This window comes from Morone saxatilis, unplaced genomic scaffold (genome assembly GCF_004916995.1).
Source record: "Morone saxatilis isolate NCDOM2014 unplaced genomic scaffold, NCSU_SB_2.0 Contig2, whole genome shotgun sequence".
Taxonomy (NCBI): Eukaryota; Metazoa; Chordata; class Actinopteri; family Moronidae; genus Morone; species Morone saxatilis.
The window spans coordinates 14038493-14054262 of NW_023339762.1; the positions used below are offsets into that span (position 1 = coordinate 14038493).

General features: G+C 40.9%; 4 protein-coding genes across 7 annotated transcripts in view; 2 read left to right on the forward strand and 2 right to left on the reverse strand.

Annotated features, from left to right (window-relative positions):
* Positions 1-83: 83 nt before the first annotated feature.
* On the forward strand, positions 84-3429 carry LOC118330361 (ubiquitin-associated protein 1-like). Its single transcript, XM_035664855.1, has 7 exons — positions 84-155; positions 468-531; positions 612-763; positions 1413-1979; positions 2219-2389; positions 3022-3123; positions 3223-3429. Exons 1-7 carry the CDS (start codon positions 84-86, stop codon positions 3355-3357), a joined length of 1263 nt encoding a protein of 420 aa, XP_035520748.1. The 3' UTR covers positions 3358-3429.
* A 94-nt stretch (positions 3430-3523) lies between these two features.
* LOC118330455 (protein regulator of cytokinesis 1-like) lies at positions 3524-9258 on the reverse strand. Of its 3 annotated transcripts, none has more exons than XM_035664986.1 (14): positions 9123-9258; positions 8552-8684; positions 8341-8463; positions 8018-8251; positions 7767-7937; positions 7475-7624; positions 7196-7343; positions 6958-7094; positions 6762-6857; positions 5937-6083; positions 5730-5840; positions 5502-5609; positions 4701-4874; positions 3524-4026 (listed from the first exon to the last, which is right to left on the reverse strand). In XM_035664986.1, the coding sequence occupies exons 1-14, from the start codon at positions 9131-9133 to the stop codon at positions 3958-3960; spliced, it is 1812 nt and encodes a 603-aa protein (XP_035520879.1). In that variant the 5' UTR covers positions 9134-9258; the 3' UTR covers positions 3524-3957. The 3 variants fall into 3 exon arrangements, with proteins under 3 accessions (XP_035520879.1, XP_035520878.1, XP_035520880.1); XM_035664985.1 differs by lacking the exon at positions 9123-9258 and adding an exon at positions 8925-9079; XM_035664987.1 differs by lacking the exons at positions 4701-4874; positions 9123-9258 and adding an exon at positions 8925-9081.
* A 1597-nt stretch (positions 9259-10855) lies between these two features.
* Positions 10856-13601, reverse strand: spi1a (Spi-1 proto-oncogene a). Of its 2 annotated transcripts, none has more exons than XM_035665008.1 (5): positions 13383-13601; positions 12884-12977; positions 12616-12800; positions 11464-11596; positions 10856-11332 (listed from the first exon to the last, which is right to left on the reverse strand). In XM_035665008.1, the coding sequence occupies exons 1-5, from the start codon at positions 13407-13409 to the stop codon at positions 11022-11024; spliced, it is 750 nt and encodes a 249-aa protein (XP_035520901.1). In that variant the 5' UTR covers positions 13410-13601; the 3' UTR covers positions 10856-11021. The 2 variants fall into 2 exon arrangements, with proteins under 2 accessions (XP_035520901.1, XP_035520900.1); XM_035665007.1 differs by having other exon boundaries at positions 11464-11629; positions 13383-13600.
* A 1170-nt stretch (positions 13602-14771) lies between these two features.
* si:ch211-87j1.4 (transmembrane protein 178B) overlaps positions 14772-15770 on the forward strand; it is a 2854-nt gene continuing 1855 nt past the window's right edge. The window contains exon 1 of the mRNA XM_035665006.1: positions 14772-15476. Within this exon, the coding sequence (XP_035520899.1) occupies positions 15074-15476 (403 nt within the window). The 5' untranslated portion in view covers positions 14772-15073. The remainder of the gene's footprint in view (positions 15477-15770) is intronic.

Genomic DNA, 15770 nt, shown 5'->3' on the forward strand with positions numbered 1-15770 from the left:
AATGAATCCAATAGACATCACAGTGTTCTTCCACAGCGACACACTGTCACCTTTATGTAATCTGCTAATCTCTGGAAAGTATCATGCCGTTCATTGTTTCCAAATACCTCAGCATGTCCCTGATCCCCCTTCAAGTCCACATTGAAAGTCACATGGTCTGAAATGTGGCATTGAATATATGAGGAAAAGCCTCAGTCAACAAGAAAAATGTTAAAATATCTTATATTGTTAATGTACTAGTAAAACAAAATGATTTGAAATATATTAATTATTAATGTTATTTTTGAATAATTAAATTATAGTATAACTTATTTACATTTATATATTTAAATACCCCACTATTTATCCTATATCTCTGCAGGAGAGATTACAACAGGCGTCTGGGGTATTATTGGTAAACAACTCCTCAGATGATGTCAGAGGCTTAGTGATGAAGAGGTTTATCACGTATGGTGTCTCCGTGTTAGTCATTCACTCCGTACACCTGTCGATGCTTCAGAGAGCCGTGGACCTCAGAGAAACCTGAGCAAGGTAAGGGTTCGTACAGTTGCACTCAGTGTTTGGTTCTGTAACTTAAAACTGAGGAACTGTGTGTGATTCTTGTGATGCAGGTTATTTGTTGGTGCATTTTTTGGTGAAAATGAACCCTCTGGAGGATGTCCCGTTTCAGACCCTACTGGGTCCACTGGAAGAGGAAGTGGAGCTTGTGGCAGCTCCAAACATCGCTGAGCCAGACTGTCGTCAAATACTACGAGACACTGAGGTCACGCATCCAAGTGAACATTCACATTGTCTCTAAGTTGAACGTATTTCTGGGATCATTAGACCGTTTACTCAGGGGCTTTTAGACTTTACAGGTTCTGTCTTAAGACCTGAGTATAGTTTCTTCTAATAATTCATCAGTGTAGTTGTTAGGAAAATGCAGCACTTTAAGCCCAATTTCATTTAAATATATACCAAAACAACTCAGCTCAACACAATGACTGTTGGAACTATTATACACAACTACATCAGATTTGTCACAGCTCCAAAAAGAAAGGATTTGGACGCTGTGACGAAGGATTATCAAGATGCATTCTAAGGGAGATAATAGAAATATTTAAATAAATAAATAATAAATATGGCATTGTTAGTGGAATGTAAAACTATTTTGGTGCTGCATCTGAACCGCTAATATGAATCTTTGTGTCTCAGGTCTGTTTCTATTGTGATAAACTCTGCATATATTGATATAACCCACATAGGTGTTTTTGATATAAGACATTATACTGGTGTGTGACTGTATTGTGCATACCGGTTCACTGTCGTGGCTTATTGGGACACTTTAAGGAACTATTGTTAATGTTATCAGTAACACTTGTGCTTGTGTTGGTCTGTTGTTGAAAATCTTTCTTGCTGTGTTTTTCCTGCAGTATGGATTCAACCTGGAGAAATGGATTTTATCTCGGCAGCAGCCAGTCCGTCAGGCCCCCTCCTGCCCCCCCTACTGGCTGCTGTTCAGCAGCCCTCAAGAGAGTCGCAGGGCCGGTCGCAGGAACAGCGACACATGGGCCTCGAGCCCGCGGCCCCGCAGTCACAGCCTGAACTCTGCAGACACTCGCTGCCTGCACCGTCGCACTGTCAAGTTCCTCGTTTCTGACTCTGAGGATGAAGACGGTTACAATGAGGACAATGAATCCTCCACTGAAGATGCACCTCACCGCACCAAGAGCAGAGAGCGGCCCTGGAGCGCCGCACCCAAAGACCCAGGCCCCAGAGTCAAAGACCCCAGGCCCCAGGAGTCACAAACGACCCAGTCTCCAGAGTCAAAGACATGCACCATGGTCCTTCCACTCAGCACTGTAAGCCTGACTCACCTCGGAGCCTCAGAGGCCACAGATGGTCTTTATCTTCTCTCCAAGACTACAGACAAACTCTGCGAGTACTGGAGCAGCACCAGCCCCAGCAGGCCAGCCCCCTCCTCTTGGGGCAGAAGAACGGCAAGAAGAGGCAGCGTACACTGGGCCCCGTGGGCAGAAAGTTCTCCCATAATTCACCACCACCTGCTGGTCCCTCCCCATGCAGGCTGCAGCAGCAACGACCCTCCTCTGCAGGACCTGTTGTCAAAAACGGCCGACAGAAGGTTTCTTATTCTGTCGAGATGTATCAAACCATTATTCTTTCTACTTACTTCTTTTTCATTACCCACTCTTTTCATCTGCTCTTTCCTTGTCTTCAGGCCCTGAGGACAGGTGGCCCTCGTGGGGTTTTCTTCGATTCAGCAGCAGAGTTGCTGTCAGCACTTAGCCAGGAAGAGAGGGAGCTGCTTGAAACCATCACAGAGAGGGGATACCCTTTACGCACTGCTATTCTGGCTCTGCAGAAGACAGGCTACCACAGCCCAGAGAAGGTAGGTGCCACTTTGGGTTTAGAAGTCAGTGCATCTTAAGTGGTTTATAAACAGAGAAAATGTAGATTAAATACTTCTGCGTTGCCTTCAGTAACTTCAAGGTCCAGTGTGTAATATTTATCTTATTGAACATCACCTCAATATAGGAATCAACGTGTTTTCGTTACATTTATGACACTGCGGGTTACTTTCCATGGAGTCTACCATGTTTCTACAGTAGCCCAGAACGGACAAACTAAACACTGCCTGTAGATAGGGCCTTTTGCATTTTTCACTGTAGTTTCTCCTTCCCACTTCACAGCCTGTTCTCATTCCCAAGGTGTTCAGTTCACTGCTAACTAAGTCCTAAACACTGGTCCATTAATTAAAGCACCACAGTGTAGGACTTCATGGCAGCCAGTTTGGTTTGTTCATTGTTGAGGTGATTATACACTAATGAAAACATAAGTAGAAATACTATATTCAATTTCTGCTAATAGATCCTGCTACATGTTACACACTGGACCTTGAAAAAAACCTTATAAATATATACTTAAGTGATATGAAGACATTTAACTAGTAATCTAACTAATGTAATTTGTGCTTTAGCAAGACACAGCAGATCATTCACAGAATTATTTATCCATCAACAGATCCTAAAATACCTGATGGCCACTGACCGTCTGTGTAAGCTGGGTTATGATGAAGCACAGGTGGAGGAGGCATTGGAGATGTTTCAGAACTGTGAGAGCAAGGTGACTGCTGCTTATTCAAAATATTTTTTATAAAACCAACAGCACAGCCATACCTCATCATAACTTAATGTTTCTTATGATTAATTTAAATTCTTTCAGGCTGCTGAGTTCCTATGCCTTCTGACTCAGTTTAATGAAATGGGCTTCCAGCAAAGTGCAATCAAAGAAGTTCTGCTTGTCCATGAAAATCACCGTGAGAGGGCTCTTGAAGAACTCATGACACGCATGGCTTAAACATTTTCTCCCCCCATTTCTAGTCTGCATGGAGAAATGGTTATGTGAAATGTAATACTTAACAGATACTGCCTTCTGACTCAGTTAACATGCATCCCAACTGTAGTGGCTATAAAGGAAACATTCAGGTAGAATTAAATAATAATAAATAGATACTCTTAGGATGAACGTTTTTTTTAAATGTTTATTTACAGGTTGATTTATAAAAAGCAAATGTAGCTGTCATTCCAGCTGGAGACTCTATACCTGCTGCAGTACTAAAACAATGTAGTGCTCTACATGTGTAAATAACATTTTGTTTAAAAACAAAAAGACTATAACCCCACAAAAAAAAAGTCAAATAAAAAGCCACGACAGCCTTGGTACAAACATCATTAACTTGCCACAAAATACATACAGCAGAGAAAGCTGCTCTCTGCTCAGTAACCCTGAAATAAAGTCTTAGGAAAACAGGATTGCTGAAGAGAGACAGATTAAAATATTTACATTTTTTAAAAAAGAAGTTTAGAATAAAGTTCCCTCTTGTCCACTATGTGAAAACTACACTAAACTACCGCTGAGCTGGAAGACGTCCGGCACCGGAGCAGCTGCTTCGTCTCATCACTGACTGACAGTGGAGTTCAGCACTCCTGACTTCACAGTCGATTTAGAAGCCTTTGAGAGGTCTCTCTGTAAAGAAGAGTCAGAATTAACCGTCAGTATCTTTGTTCGTATTCAAGGTGTCATTTGATTCAATATTCCAGTCAGTGTGTGCATTCACACGGTGTTAGTATGTAACATAGTAAAATAAAATGATAATGTTTATTTATTTGTCATGTCTAGATTGTTTACACTGGATTTACAGTATAAGAGTAAAGTACTAGAACTTCCTCACTATTTCCTATTGCTCTAATCTAAATAAAAATAATCTGGGATGTGTATTTATTGTGTGTGCGTGCGTATTGTCTACCACTATGTGAATTTGTGATGCAGATTATCAGTTTCTAATTAAAATCATTTTTAATTATCAAAATGAATTCAGTTAATTGGCAGATGTATGCATGACTGCCGTTAAATTGCTCGAATTAGCACCTAAATTGTCACCGTACAGTCAACCAAAAGGTCTCAAAGCTTTTTAATATCAAGCGATCGTTTGTCATTTTACAGACGAGTGATCTTCCACCTTGTTTCAAAACACTTTCAATTAAACTGAATTAAACTACATAATCAGGGAATTTTGTCTGCAAAATACAAAAATATATGGTGTTTGTAGTAAGCAGACATTTTCAAAAGGGATTTAAATAGATTATATTTTAGTGGACTTTTTGTGGTTAAAGACCAAACAGATGTAAAAGCGCATTTACCGCAAATTCCGAATAGGAGCCAGCAAAAGAGTTAAAGGTGATGGTGTGATCTTGAGTATCCTGAGACCTTAGTGTGCCACTCGGAGTATTTCTATTAAGATGGGAGATGTTTTCCTTGTTTCGGTCTAGTGCACGGGGAGTCTTTCCATGTCCAACGGTTCGCAGGCCAAGACCCTACAACAAGACCAACTAGAATGATTGTTTTGCCTCCGTATTCATTTTACTTCATTTCAGACTATAGGACTCATAATGAGAAGAAAGAAAGAAAGAAGCCACACACACGTGAACATTATAATGAAAATAAACTCTACAGCATCATCCATTCTCAGTACACTCATGTAAAGCTGCCACATCCAAGTATCACAAGAGCAGCGTTTGTAGACTTCCATTGCTCCCTGTCCAGTGTGTAACATTTAGGAGAACCTACAGGTATGTTTTCATTAGTGTACAATCCCCAGGAATATAGGAATCAGTTTTTGTTAACCTGAGAATGAGCTATTTATATTTATAGATGCCACAGGTCGCCTTGCATGTAGGCCGCCATATTCCTACAGCAGCAAACACTGGCTCTAGATAGGACTGTTTGCATTTTCTCACGTTTCACAGCCGCCGTAGTTTCTCTCTGTTGTTAGGGTGGGAGGGGTTGTAACACTGCTAGATGCCACTAAATCTTACACACTGGGCACAAGTCTGAGTTTAAGAATCAGATAAAGAGCTAACCAATGAGAGCCCTCAAGATCTGACGGGACATAAACGGAATAATTTGAACTTTGTCAGTGAGGAGTGAGGAGAAGACCGTACCTTGCTGGCAGTCAGTGGTGTTTTCTGGATGGAGGACTGGCACATGGTTCCACCGAGGCCTGAGCTAAGGAAGCTGGTTGGAGTGGAGATAGTCGAGGTGCCATTGAGCTAAGTGGACAGAGGAAAAAGGATGGCTCAACTTTTGACTCTACTCACTCTCCCAGGTACAAACAGTGTTACTGCACACACAGTCACATACAATGGAATAAAACAGCTGCACCATCTGACCTTTCTGACTTTTCCAGGTGTGGGGGTCCCTGCTATCCGCCGTTTGGATGGTGTTCTCATCGAGGTTCCATACAACATGTCTTCCTGTGTCTGTTTAGTTTTCTTTAGTTGCTATTGCAAAAAAAACAAACAAAAAAACAATGTAGTCATATTCACAAGACTACACGAGAAAATCTGAGACTTAGTGTTGTCAAATTAATAACATACCCGTTCCAGTTTCTCTTGCTCCTTTTCGGTGTGGTGGTGCGTCCACTGCTGCTGCACGTACTCAAGAAACTTCTGTCCATTGACCAGGAATTCCTTGCCATGCTCCTGCTCCCAAACATCAATTTGGGCCTTCAGAGTCTTTTCCAGCTAGAACAAAAAGGAAACACCAATTTGACCTTGTTGCCATGTCATCAGATTTAGCATTGACAGTTGACTGCCAGTCTACGTTACATAACTGTCCAATCTCTAAAATGCCCTTTGTAAAAATCTGGTGCACCACAATTGATTGCACAAGAACAGCAGACTGAGATAATGCTGTAATATCCCCATCTGTTGGCCAAAACCGGTAATGCACCAACTACCTCTCAGCTGTTTCCTCACATATGGTTCATTTGTTTAATTTCTCATTTAATTTGACACGTTTTTCTCTTGAATCCCTACTGACAGCTTTGTTTACATGCAGAAAACTGCTCATAAAAAGGTTTAGAGTGTAACATTTAGGAGGATCTATTAGGATGGTTTTCTAACATTGGTCTGTTCTCGTGACCTTAGAATGATCCGTTTCTATCTACAGAGGGAGCAACTGCTCTTCCACAAGTCCGCCATGTTTCTACAGTAGCCCAGAACAGACAAACAAAACACTGGCTCTAGATAGGGCACTTCTTGACCACCGTAGTTTCTCCTACATGCTCGGAACGAGAGGGTGTGGCAAGGCTTGCAATCAACAACTACACCACTAGATGCCACTAAATCCTGCACACTGGTCTTATGTTCTGTCTGTTCAGTAAATACGTCAATAAACATCACTGTTAAACATCTCCTCACCTTGGGCAAACTTTTCTGCAGGTCGGCTCTTTGCTTCTCTTCTTTCAGAAGGTTCCCACCTCGATTGTTGAACCTTGTGGGGTCATTAGCCTTTTTCTGAGATAGAGGTACATACATCCACACACACGTTACCACACCAAGAAACGTTTGCTTTGAATGCTTCCTTCCTCACTAAACTCACGAGGACAGTACTTACGTCAAGCTCCAAGTACAAGGTCCAGTTCCCCTGCCATTTTGTGACTCCCTCAAAGAGTTCTCTGTGGTCCTCGTAATACTTCTTCAGGGTCCTGACCTCAGCCTCGTGCAGGTTTAGAAGCTCTTCGGTGAAATCACCTGTGTTAAGAAGACGTGCACTGAGACCCATACTCCCCTTTGTGATGATCAACCACACATATTCAGTGTAAAGGCTTTGTCAATAAACAACATATATTCACCATCATGATACGCAACAAAGGCTAGCTGTTGTTCTTGGCTGTAGAAGCATTTCTCCCAGAGAAGGCCAATCTCCACTCTGATGGCCTCGATGACACTTTTCATACTCTGCATTTTCAGCACCTCTAGACGCTGGACCTCAGTCTGGAGCTGGGAAGAGAGAATTCCCATTATTAAAACCTTATGGAAGTGTTAGAGGTGCTTGGTGACACAACACACTGCTGCACAGCCTGAAGTCACTTATCATTAATGTAAATGACCACATGAGGTAGATTTCTTACTGCTTCAATGTTTCTCTTCTTTGACTGGGCCATATGCTCGGAGAGGGCTTCCCGCTCCTCTTGGGGAATCTGAAGTCTTTCCCACAGCTCCTGGATCTTAGTGCGGAAAGCTGAACAACGGAGCTCATTCTCTGCCTTACGTTCTTGTAACTGGAAGGAGGTGGGAAAAATCATACATCAGTTATAATAAGACAAGCTAGGGTCTTATTGATCCCACACTGGGGAAATTTGCTTGTTATTGATATTGTACACCCTTTTAATCATAGCGTCAGATGCAAATATCCCAAATCACCTGACTGAGTAGCAGTTTGAGTGCAGCAATGTTGTCATTTGACAGACAAAATGCCTCCTCGTCCTCACACATCACATCCATCTCAAAGCTGGTCTCCGGGTGCCGCTCCAGGTCCTCCATGCACACGATGATCTCCTTCTTGACACTCACAAATTCATTGTGACGACGCTCCTGAAAAGACAAGACAGGTTACAAATCATAATGAGACAAAGCAGGTAAAGTAATTAAGAGAAGTAGAGAGCCAGTAACACCTTTTCTTTGATCTGTCCATCCAGGTGGGCACGATAGGTCTCCAGCTGCGGCAGCGATGGGATGGAGTCCTGGTCGATGCAAAATGGGGTAGTGCACATAATGTCACACAGCTCACGGTCTTTTCCAACGAGGCCCTTGAGCTCGTCCACTCTTTTCTTCTTCTGCTCCTTCATCACTTCTAGGCGCGTGCGGCTATTCTTCTCCATCTGCAACATGGTGCAGCCATCCTCCTCCTTCACAGAAACCCAGACAGTTAATCCAAACAACTCCCACAGACAGGTTTAAGAAAACAACCGCACATTCCTTTAAAAAGAGACTGTACCTCAAAGGGGGGCAGCTGAAGTTCACTGCACAAATGTTTAAGTTCCTTAAGATGACTTTCTATGTCTCTCAATAATCTCTTCTTGAGCTCCTCCTCCTCTGCTATCATTAGGTCCAACAAACCCTGCAGGACAAAGGTGGAAATGTGAGTTTGTTAGCTCTATAAAAAAAGGTCAACAACCAAACTTAATTTCAATCTCTTCTGGACTCACTTTAATGTGCTTGTGAACATCATTGGTCCTCTGTAGGCGCTGCTCCTCCGGGATCCCGATTTCTTCCCAAATATCCTGCAACCTGAACAGTGCTCTGTTGAGGTAGGCGACGGACTCTGCTGCGTGGACTTCACTGGAACAAAAGGCGAGAGGGTCAGTGCTCTGGAGAGTGGAGACTGGAAGTGACACCTGCTACCAGTCAAACCAGTCAAACCAGTCAAGTGTTAACGTTAGCGCCAGTGAGTGGTTAGCAGAGAAGCTAACACCAGTCCACTGAGCAGGCTAACGGTGGTTAGCATTTAGCTGTCCGGTCAACACTAAATACCAGCTCAATACAACCAGCGGCAGTCAAACTGACAGAAAACATAATTACCGTTCACAATAATTCATTGCAGCATACACTGGCGACTAGTTACTCCGTCCCCCAACGTGATACAAAGTGTGTGAGTGTGTTCAAATTAAAGCTGGCTTTATGTAAAATCAACAGGAAGTAAAGTGGCTAACTCAATATACACTCGTTATCGTAAACATTTTCAGGCACCAGTAAATAGAAACATGTTAGGTTACTAACCTCACTCTCATGTTGCCACCGCAGCCAGTTAATATGTATTAATATTAATAATAATGTCCGGTTAAACTGACTAACATTGGTGTGGCTGCGGGACGCCGTCCGTTGGTCGACTCGACGACGTTTGAATTCTGCACCGAAACTACATCTGTGCTCTGATTGGCTGCTGGCAGTGACGTCGACGGAAGTGGGGGCGGGACTTCAACGTCTTTTCGCCCGTTGGGAAAATTCCAGTTTGAAAATCTAAAGAAAATAGTGACGTTATATATATATATATAATTAATATTTCTTATAATTACTTGTTGTAGAGGTATTATAATAAAGTCAGATAAACAACCACAGGCGGAAATTACACAGTTAATTGCCGTTTTATTTGTGAGGTGATTACATTTTCTTAATTTAAAAAAAATTAAGTTCCTAACGTACATAGCAATCATGATAAAGTCTAAAATATTAAATTATACGATATTGTTACACACTTAATTTAGTCATTTGTGAATAAACATCCACTATATTTTATAATGTGTATTTTATTTGATATGTTTTATTTTAAATGTTTTGTGAAAACATAAATTTAGACTCCTTATATCCCCTACAGACCAACAACACGATCAACGTGACAACCAATGAGAGATGGACAATAACTGGTTAGAGCTATCTATTATCTATTTTTTATTGTCATTTTTTCTACTTTCTATGATTCTTGACTTATTTATATTATTTTTCCTTCTATATTTTTATTGTTATGCACCATAACAAAGCAATTTCCTTCCTCCACCTACAGTAAACCTGATGCAATCTCAATCCTTCTCTCGGTTTTAGACCATATGGCTCTTGTTTGTGTTCCTCAGTCTACTCTGACCTGAATCTTCATTCTCCTGGATACTCGCTCTGTAGTCATATCTATTTTTGCATCAAGTGTTATACCTTTGTGTATGCTATGGTTTATCTTCTCCCCTCGTGTGAATAGTATACTTGATTTTTGCCTTTATGTGTACCAGTAGTCTGTCCTCTTACATGGAACAAAGTACATTTTGTGGCAAAGGCCCTGCAAGTTGCAGACTCACACACATCTTTGCTATCTGCTTGCAAGTGCATTTAAAGTTCCTCAGCAAAACACGTATTGCATTTGTGCGTGACGTACTAGGTTGTTACTAGTTCTGTTATTTTGGCTGTATGTTGAAATCTGTTAACTCTGTTTATCTGGTACGTGCATCTGTCTTTCTTATGTTAATTTCTCTTATTACACCTGTTACTGTCTTATCTGTACATGTGACATTATTGCTTATGTGTCTGTCCTGTAAGAGGGATCCCCAATCTCTTTCTTCAATTTTAACTTAAGGCTTAAAAACAATGAGATAACAATTTTTAGCCCTGTTACACTGATGTAGTGAATTAGAAATAGGCTCAACAATGACCAGAAGTACAACATGTTTTGTTGTAGTTTATGGTGGATTCAGTTCATTTGAGTAATTCAAATAATTATATTTGTTTACACACATTCATGACAAAAAGGTAATGTACATACATATTTATACATTCTATTCCGTTTTCTTTTTATTACTCTGTTTACTTTGTGTATTTATTTATAGTATATGTATTTATTATTTATATTTATGGATTTTAATCAGCTTTATTACTTTATCTATTTGTACATCTGTACAAACATTTGAATGTTAATAATCCTTTAATCTCTGTACACCCACACACACACACAAACAAACACACAAACTTAATTTGAGTCTGAAAATGAAGCCGTTTATAGTGAAGCAAATATAGTAGAAGATGTACATCACAAATAAATAGATAAGAAAACTTGGTAGAAAAAAAAGAATGGCAAACAGGCTAATCTTGACTAGTTTAGTGATTTTCAGCGTAATAAAAGACAGCCATCGCTTCCTCTCAGCGAGGATACTGGCGTAGGTAGAGGTTCCTCAGCACTGCCTCACTGAACTGGTAGGTCAGCTTCTTCTTCACCTTTTTAATCTCTCCAGTTTTACCATAGTTCCTCAGAGCTCGAGCCATCTTTTGGTAGGTCATTTTCTTACGGTTTCCTTTCTGAGTACCCCAGTGGCTGGCCAGAACCTCTTTGTGTTTTGTGGAGAACTGGAAGATGCCCTTGTCCTGGTCCACCCACCAGATACTGTCACTCATGTCGCCATTTCTTAGCAAGTCCAGGAGGAACTGGTACAAGCGGATTTTCTTTTTGTTGTCTGGGTTGGAAAATATGAGACTCGTTCAAGCAAACTTTGTCTGGCAGTTATCAGTTTTTTATAGGCTTTAATATGACTTTCAGTGCATTAGGATTTGATGTCAGTAGAAAATTTGCATTGTCAATACTCACTAGTGTCTTTCCTGAAGGAGGAGTGGTTGTGGTCTTCAAATTCATCCTCCCCATCTGATACCTCGAGTGGGGGACTCATTCCTCTTTGTTCCTCTTCTGAGTAGTAATGGCCCGGCGAGGCAGGAGGTTGGTACTGGTAGCACAAGGATGAGGTGTAATATGGGATCTTTAAGATAAATTTAAAGCAAGTCTTAGTTCAGGTTTGCACAAAGGAGAGATAGAGTTGCATGCAGTTTGTTTTGCAACTTTTGCACTGCATGACATTTTAGTTTAAACACTGTCATTGTACTAAAAGAGGAAGTAACTGCCAAAATAGAATTGAATGCTCAGCAAGACCATGTGGTGTATTTGACTTTTCTGTGAAAATACCCCTGACTGTCCACATCATGTGCTTTATCGGTAGGGAGATTAAATTGCATTTATTTATTTATTTATTTCAGAATTCAAATGATATTAATCCATTATGATTTAGTAATTCCTGAAAATATATTGTGTTGTTATTATTGTGGCAGCAGCAGATTTGGTTCAAATTACTCTTTTTGTTTGACCTAGTATTCAGTTCTGCAGCATGAACTATATCCACAAATTTATGAATATTAACAATAGAGCTGAAATGATTAGTTGATTGACAGAATCAACAATGGTATTAATTGATTCCATCTCATTAAATGTGAAAAATTTGATAAACCTTTTTCAAAATGTTCTGAAACTTTATGGACTAAACAGTTAATCAAGAAAATAAACAACAGATTAATCAGTGGTGATTAGTGAATAATCATTAGTGGCAGCCCTGTTTAACATTATAATTTGCCATTTTCACTTAACCAAAAAATGAGTAGAAAAATAAACAAAACCATAGTTTGTCTGCGTAAGTATCCCTCACTCAGGGGAAATATAGTGAGTAATGTGACTCATATCACATAATGTAGCTTTTTCATGAGTGTAAATCATTACTGCTGCATACTAATAGTAAGATCACATTTAAAATCGACCTTGCATTAAATCAGGGGAGCAATTCCCTGCTTTAGGATGGTGGTTTTGTTTTTGCTATGTGTGTATTGTACTAAACATATCCTCATCAGTATGCTTGTGTGTCAATACCACACGTAGATATGTTCGTCAAGTATCACTGATTTCTAATCACTAACTTACTTGTGGTGACACAGAGAGAGGCCCGAGTGGTGGATCCAGGTGAAGGGGCAGAGACTCGCTGCTGTAGCGGTAGGGTTGTATGAGTTGTTGAGGAGACACAGACTGAAGCTCTGTGAGATGATTCACTGGAGAATTGTCAAAGTCCGTCGGCTGGACACGCTCAGAGTGGAAAACCCATCTGTGGTCTGAAAAGTGACAGAAGGTATAAGGCAATAAGCATCCTGTAGTGATTAGTGCTCTTTTCAACTGTTAAATCCACTCTTCTCACCCTCATAAATCTCCCCCACGTTAGTGAGGTAGGGGTACAGCTCTGCGGGTGGTCGATACTCCCCAGGTTCATTTGGAATGATTTCTTCTGAGGCCTTTTATCACAGAGAAAGTAAAAGTTTGAGTCTCTTTGTGTTGCCAAAATAAAGTCAGATAAGACCATTGAGTTGAAACACTAGAACTGATTCATTTAACTAGTCTTTATATTTCTTGGAATGAAATATATATGAAATGAATAAAGTAACAGACCAGACCAGCTCACACACGTCCTTATAAAACACAAACAAAACTTAAAAGAGTAAGTCTTCCTCTTCTTCTCAGATATACACATTAATCAATAAATCCCACCTTTCTCACTAGAATTACGTGGTTACTTTTAAAAACACAGTAGAACAAGCAGTAGCAAACATCCTCTCAGTGTCACAAACTATAATCAAAGACTATAGTTTCCTTATCTGTTTTGTAAAAGGTTAAGAATGATAAGACGATTAAACACTTACCGACGATATGACATATCCGTCCATCATGTAAACAAGGCAGCATGAGAATCTTGGTCCTTGAAGCTTGTGATGAACGTTAACCTTTTCTTGTTGCTTCACAGACAAACACGCAATGTCGCTGAGCTCTGACTTCACCAGATAAATAGGAACTGAAAGTGAGAAATAAGCTGGACCCTATAGAGTCTACGTTCATATCATCCTATTGTCAAATTCAAGTGATCCTCTAGTTCCTGATGGCCGAGTGTGCGAGTATGTACAGCCAATCACATTTAGGTAGAATTGCACAGCAAATCATGATTCCTCTTTTTTCTGAGAGTAGGTTATAAGTAATTAAAGTCTATCTATAGTTATTCCAAATATTTTTTAATGGTTAAGAGAAAACCATGCAAAAAATATGTATTTTGAATTAGTATAGACTTTAGGTGATTTAGAGGACATCTAAATATACTGTTAAAAAGAATTATTTGTTATCACACATATTCAATGCCATGCCTTTGTATGCTTTCAACTTCCCCCCTTGTCAGTTTAAGTGCAGTGATCTTAGAGCCACATTAACTATAATCATATTTGCCATTCTTATTTAATTGTACACTTGATAATTAAGTAGACAAATCAGGCCTCTCTCTACACTTGCTGTGCAGGGAAGCATACGTGTTTTCTTACTGTCATTCACAACAAAGCCCCAGTGAGATTGAATCATGTAGGAATTTTTTTAAGAGTTACTGAACACAGGAGCCAAAACCAAAAGCGAAGTTTGGAACCGGACTTGTTCCTCTTTTAGTTTGGCATTATGGTTTGAATTGAGGAAGTATTGACCAAGAGAATGAAACCAGTGAAAACATGACCGTCTCTCTGAAACTTGTTTGTGTTGTAATATTTTTGTCCCCAAAAAGTATAGAATCAAACCCAGATACACAGAGACACATCTGTCCATAAATCCTGCTTGACAGATAAAAACTAACACCTGAATTATCTTTGATGTTCTTTGTGGCTAAACAACTACCTTTACACATTTTTAAAAATATAAAACGTATACACTTTGATGACTTTCTCTCTAAAAAGTACAAACAACTCAACTTTATCCCACTATATGTTTTGATTTGTTTGGCCAGTTACCAGAGGCAACATGTTGGGTGTGATGAAACAGTGCGTCCTGTACACCAGACACACAAAATGAGGCCCTCTATCCACAACTCAACACTTTTAGACAACAGCAGCAAAGGTGAGACAGGAGACGGTATGAAAACGTGAGGCACTTCCTCTACGCATAAAACTTTGGCCATCTTTTTCTATCACTTCTGCCCATGATCAGCAAGTGCAGGCCTGAGGGCTCGTTGTGCTTTCAAATATTTGCTCTGTCTCCATCTGCTGGAAAGAAACGTGGGACTGACCAGTATCTAGGCTAGACTGAGTTCAGAGGCATAGAGGAGACAACCAAAATAGCTCATCGAGGCCCAAATTTATTTATCCTCCGCCTCGAAATTTGGCTCTTTTTCGACAGTGGTTGAGAAATCAAAAGAAAATGAGGGCTTTGGGGATTTATCTGCGTTTCAGATTTCCACGTATTGCTGTATTTTCTCCCCACCTCCAGTACTGACAGCAGCAGCAGCATCAGCAGCATCAGCAGCCAGGAGCGGAGTCCTGCTGTCCCGTGGATCCATCACGGTACCGAGGCGAGATACGCATGGAACATGGCTGCTATGAGGACTTTAACCGTGGCGGGTCTCTTTTTGGCATTTTGCGCGTTGGGACTGATAGCGGTGGCCATCAGCACTGACAACTGGTACGAGACGGACGCGAGGAGGCACCGGGAACGCTGCAAGAATTATTCAAACAAAAGAAACGACCCGGGTTACATCTACATCTCCAACAACAACCTTCCACTTCGCATGTTGCCAAAGGAGAAAAATGTGGAGAGGAGGGGCTCCAGTGTCAGCGGCGAAATGCTGCTGCGGGCTAAGCGGCACTTCTTGCCTCCTGCCCCGGCCATGGAGTCCCTCTGCAGTCGGCAATACAACTCCACCATCACCGGACTGTGGAGAAAGTGCCACCGGGAGGGATTTGACTTGGAGACGGAGGATTTGATCTTTAAAGGTTTGGTTTTTTTTAGGGTTCATATTGTGTCCTATATAATGTGTTTGTTTTGGACATTTGTGTGTGTGTGTGTGGAAGAATACTTTGTGCGCGGATACGCTATCCAAGGTGCTGATGCTGCGCAGAGACCCTCGAGGCCTACGCAGTATAACGCAGAGTACAGTTACAATGCAATCGACGTGCTGTGTTATTTTCCAGCACAAAAGGGCAAGCTGTAGTAACAGAAGCCTCGGGATGCGTACAATAAGCTGCTCCACAATGGTGTGGGTGGATGGGTGGGTGGTGGGTGGAAGG

Bases quoted from the DNA above. Each gene is read 5' to 3' on its own strand.
- LOC118330361 (XM_035664855.1), top strand. From the start codon at position 84: ATGCCGTTCATTGTTTCCAAATACCTCAGCATGTCCCTGATCCCCCTT. The intron at 764-1,412 runs GTCACGCATCCA...TTTTTCCTGCAG, and splicing joins AAATACTACGAGACACTGAG to TATGGATTCAACCTGGAGAA. The intron at 2,390-3,021 runs GTAGGTGCCACT...ATCCATCAACAG, and splicing joins GCTACCACAGCCCAGAGAAG to ATCCTAAAATACCTGATGGC.
- spi1a (XM_035665007.1), bottom strand. From the start codon at position 13,409: ATGATGGACGGATATGTCATATCGTCG. The intron at 12,978-13,382 runs GTAAGTGTTTAA...CTGTGATAAAAG, and splicing joins ACGGATATGTCATATCGTCG to GCCTCAGAAGAAATCATTCC. The intron at 11,630-12,615 runs GTAAGTTAGTGA...TTTATCTTAAAG, and splicing joins CTCTCTCTGTGTCACCACAA to ATCCCATATTACACCTCATC.
- LOC118330455 (XM_035664985.1), bottom strand. The intron at 4,875-5,501 runs GTACGGTCTTCT...GTCTTGTTGTAG, and splicing joins CACCACTGACTGCCAGCAAG to GGTCTTGGCCTGCGAACCGT. The intron at 4,027-4,700 runs GTAAATGCGCTT...TCTTCTTTACAG, and splicing joins GCTCCTATTCGGAATTTGCG to AGAGACCTCTCAAAGGCTTC.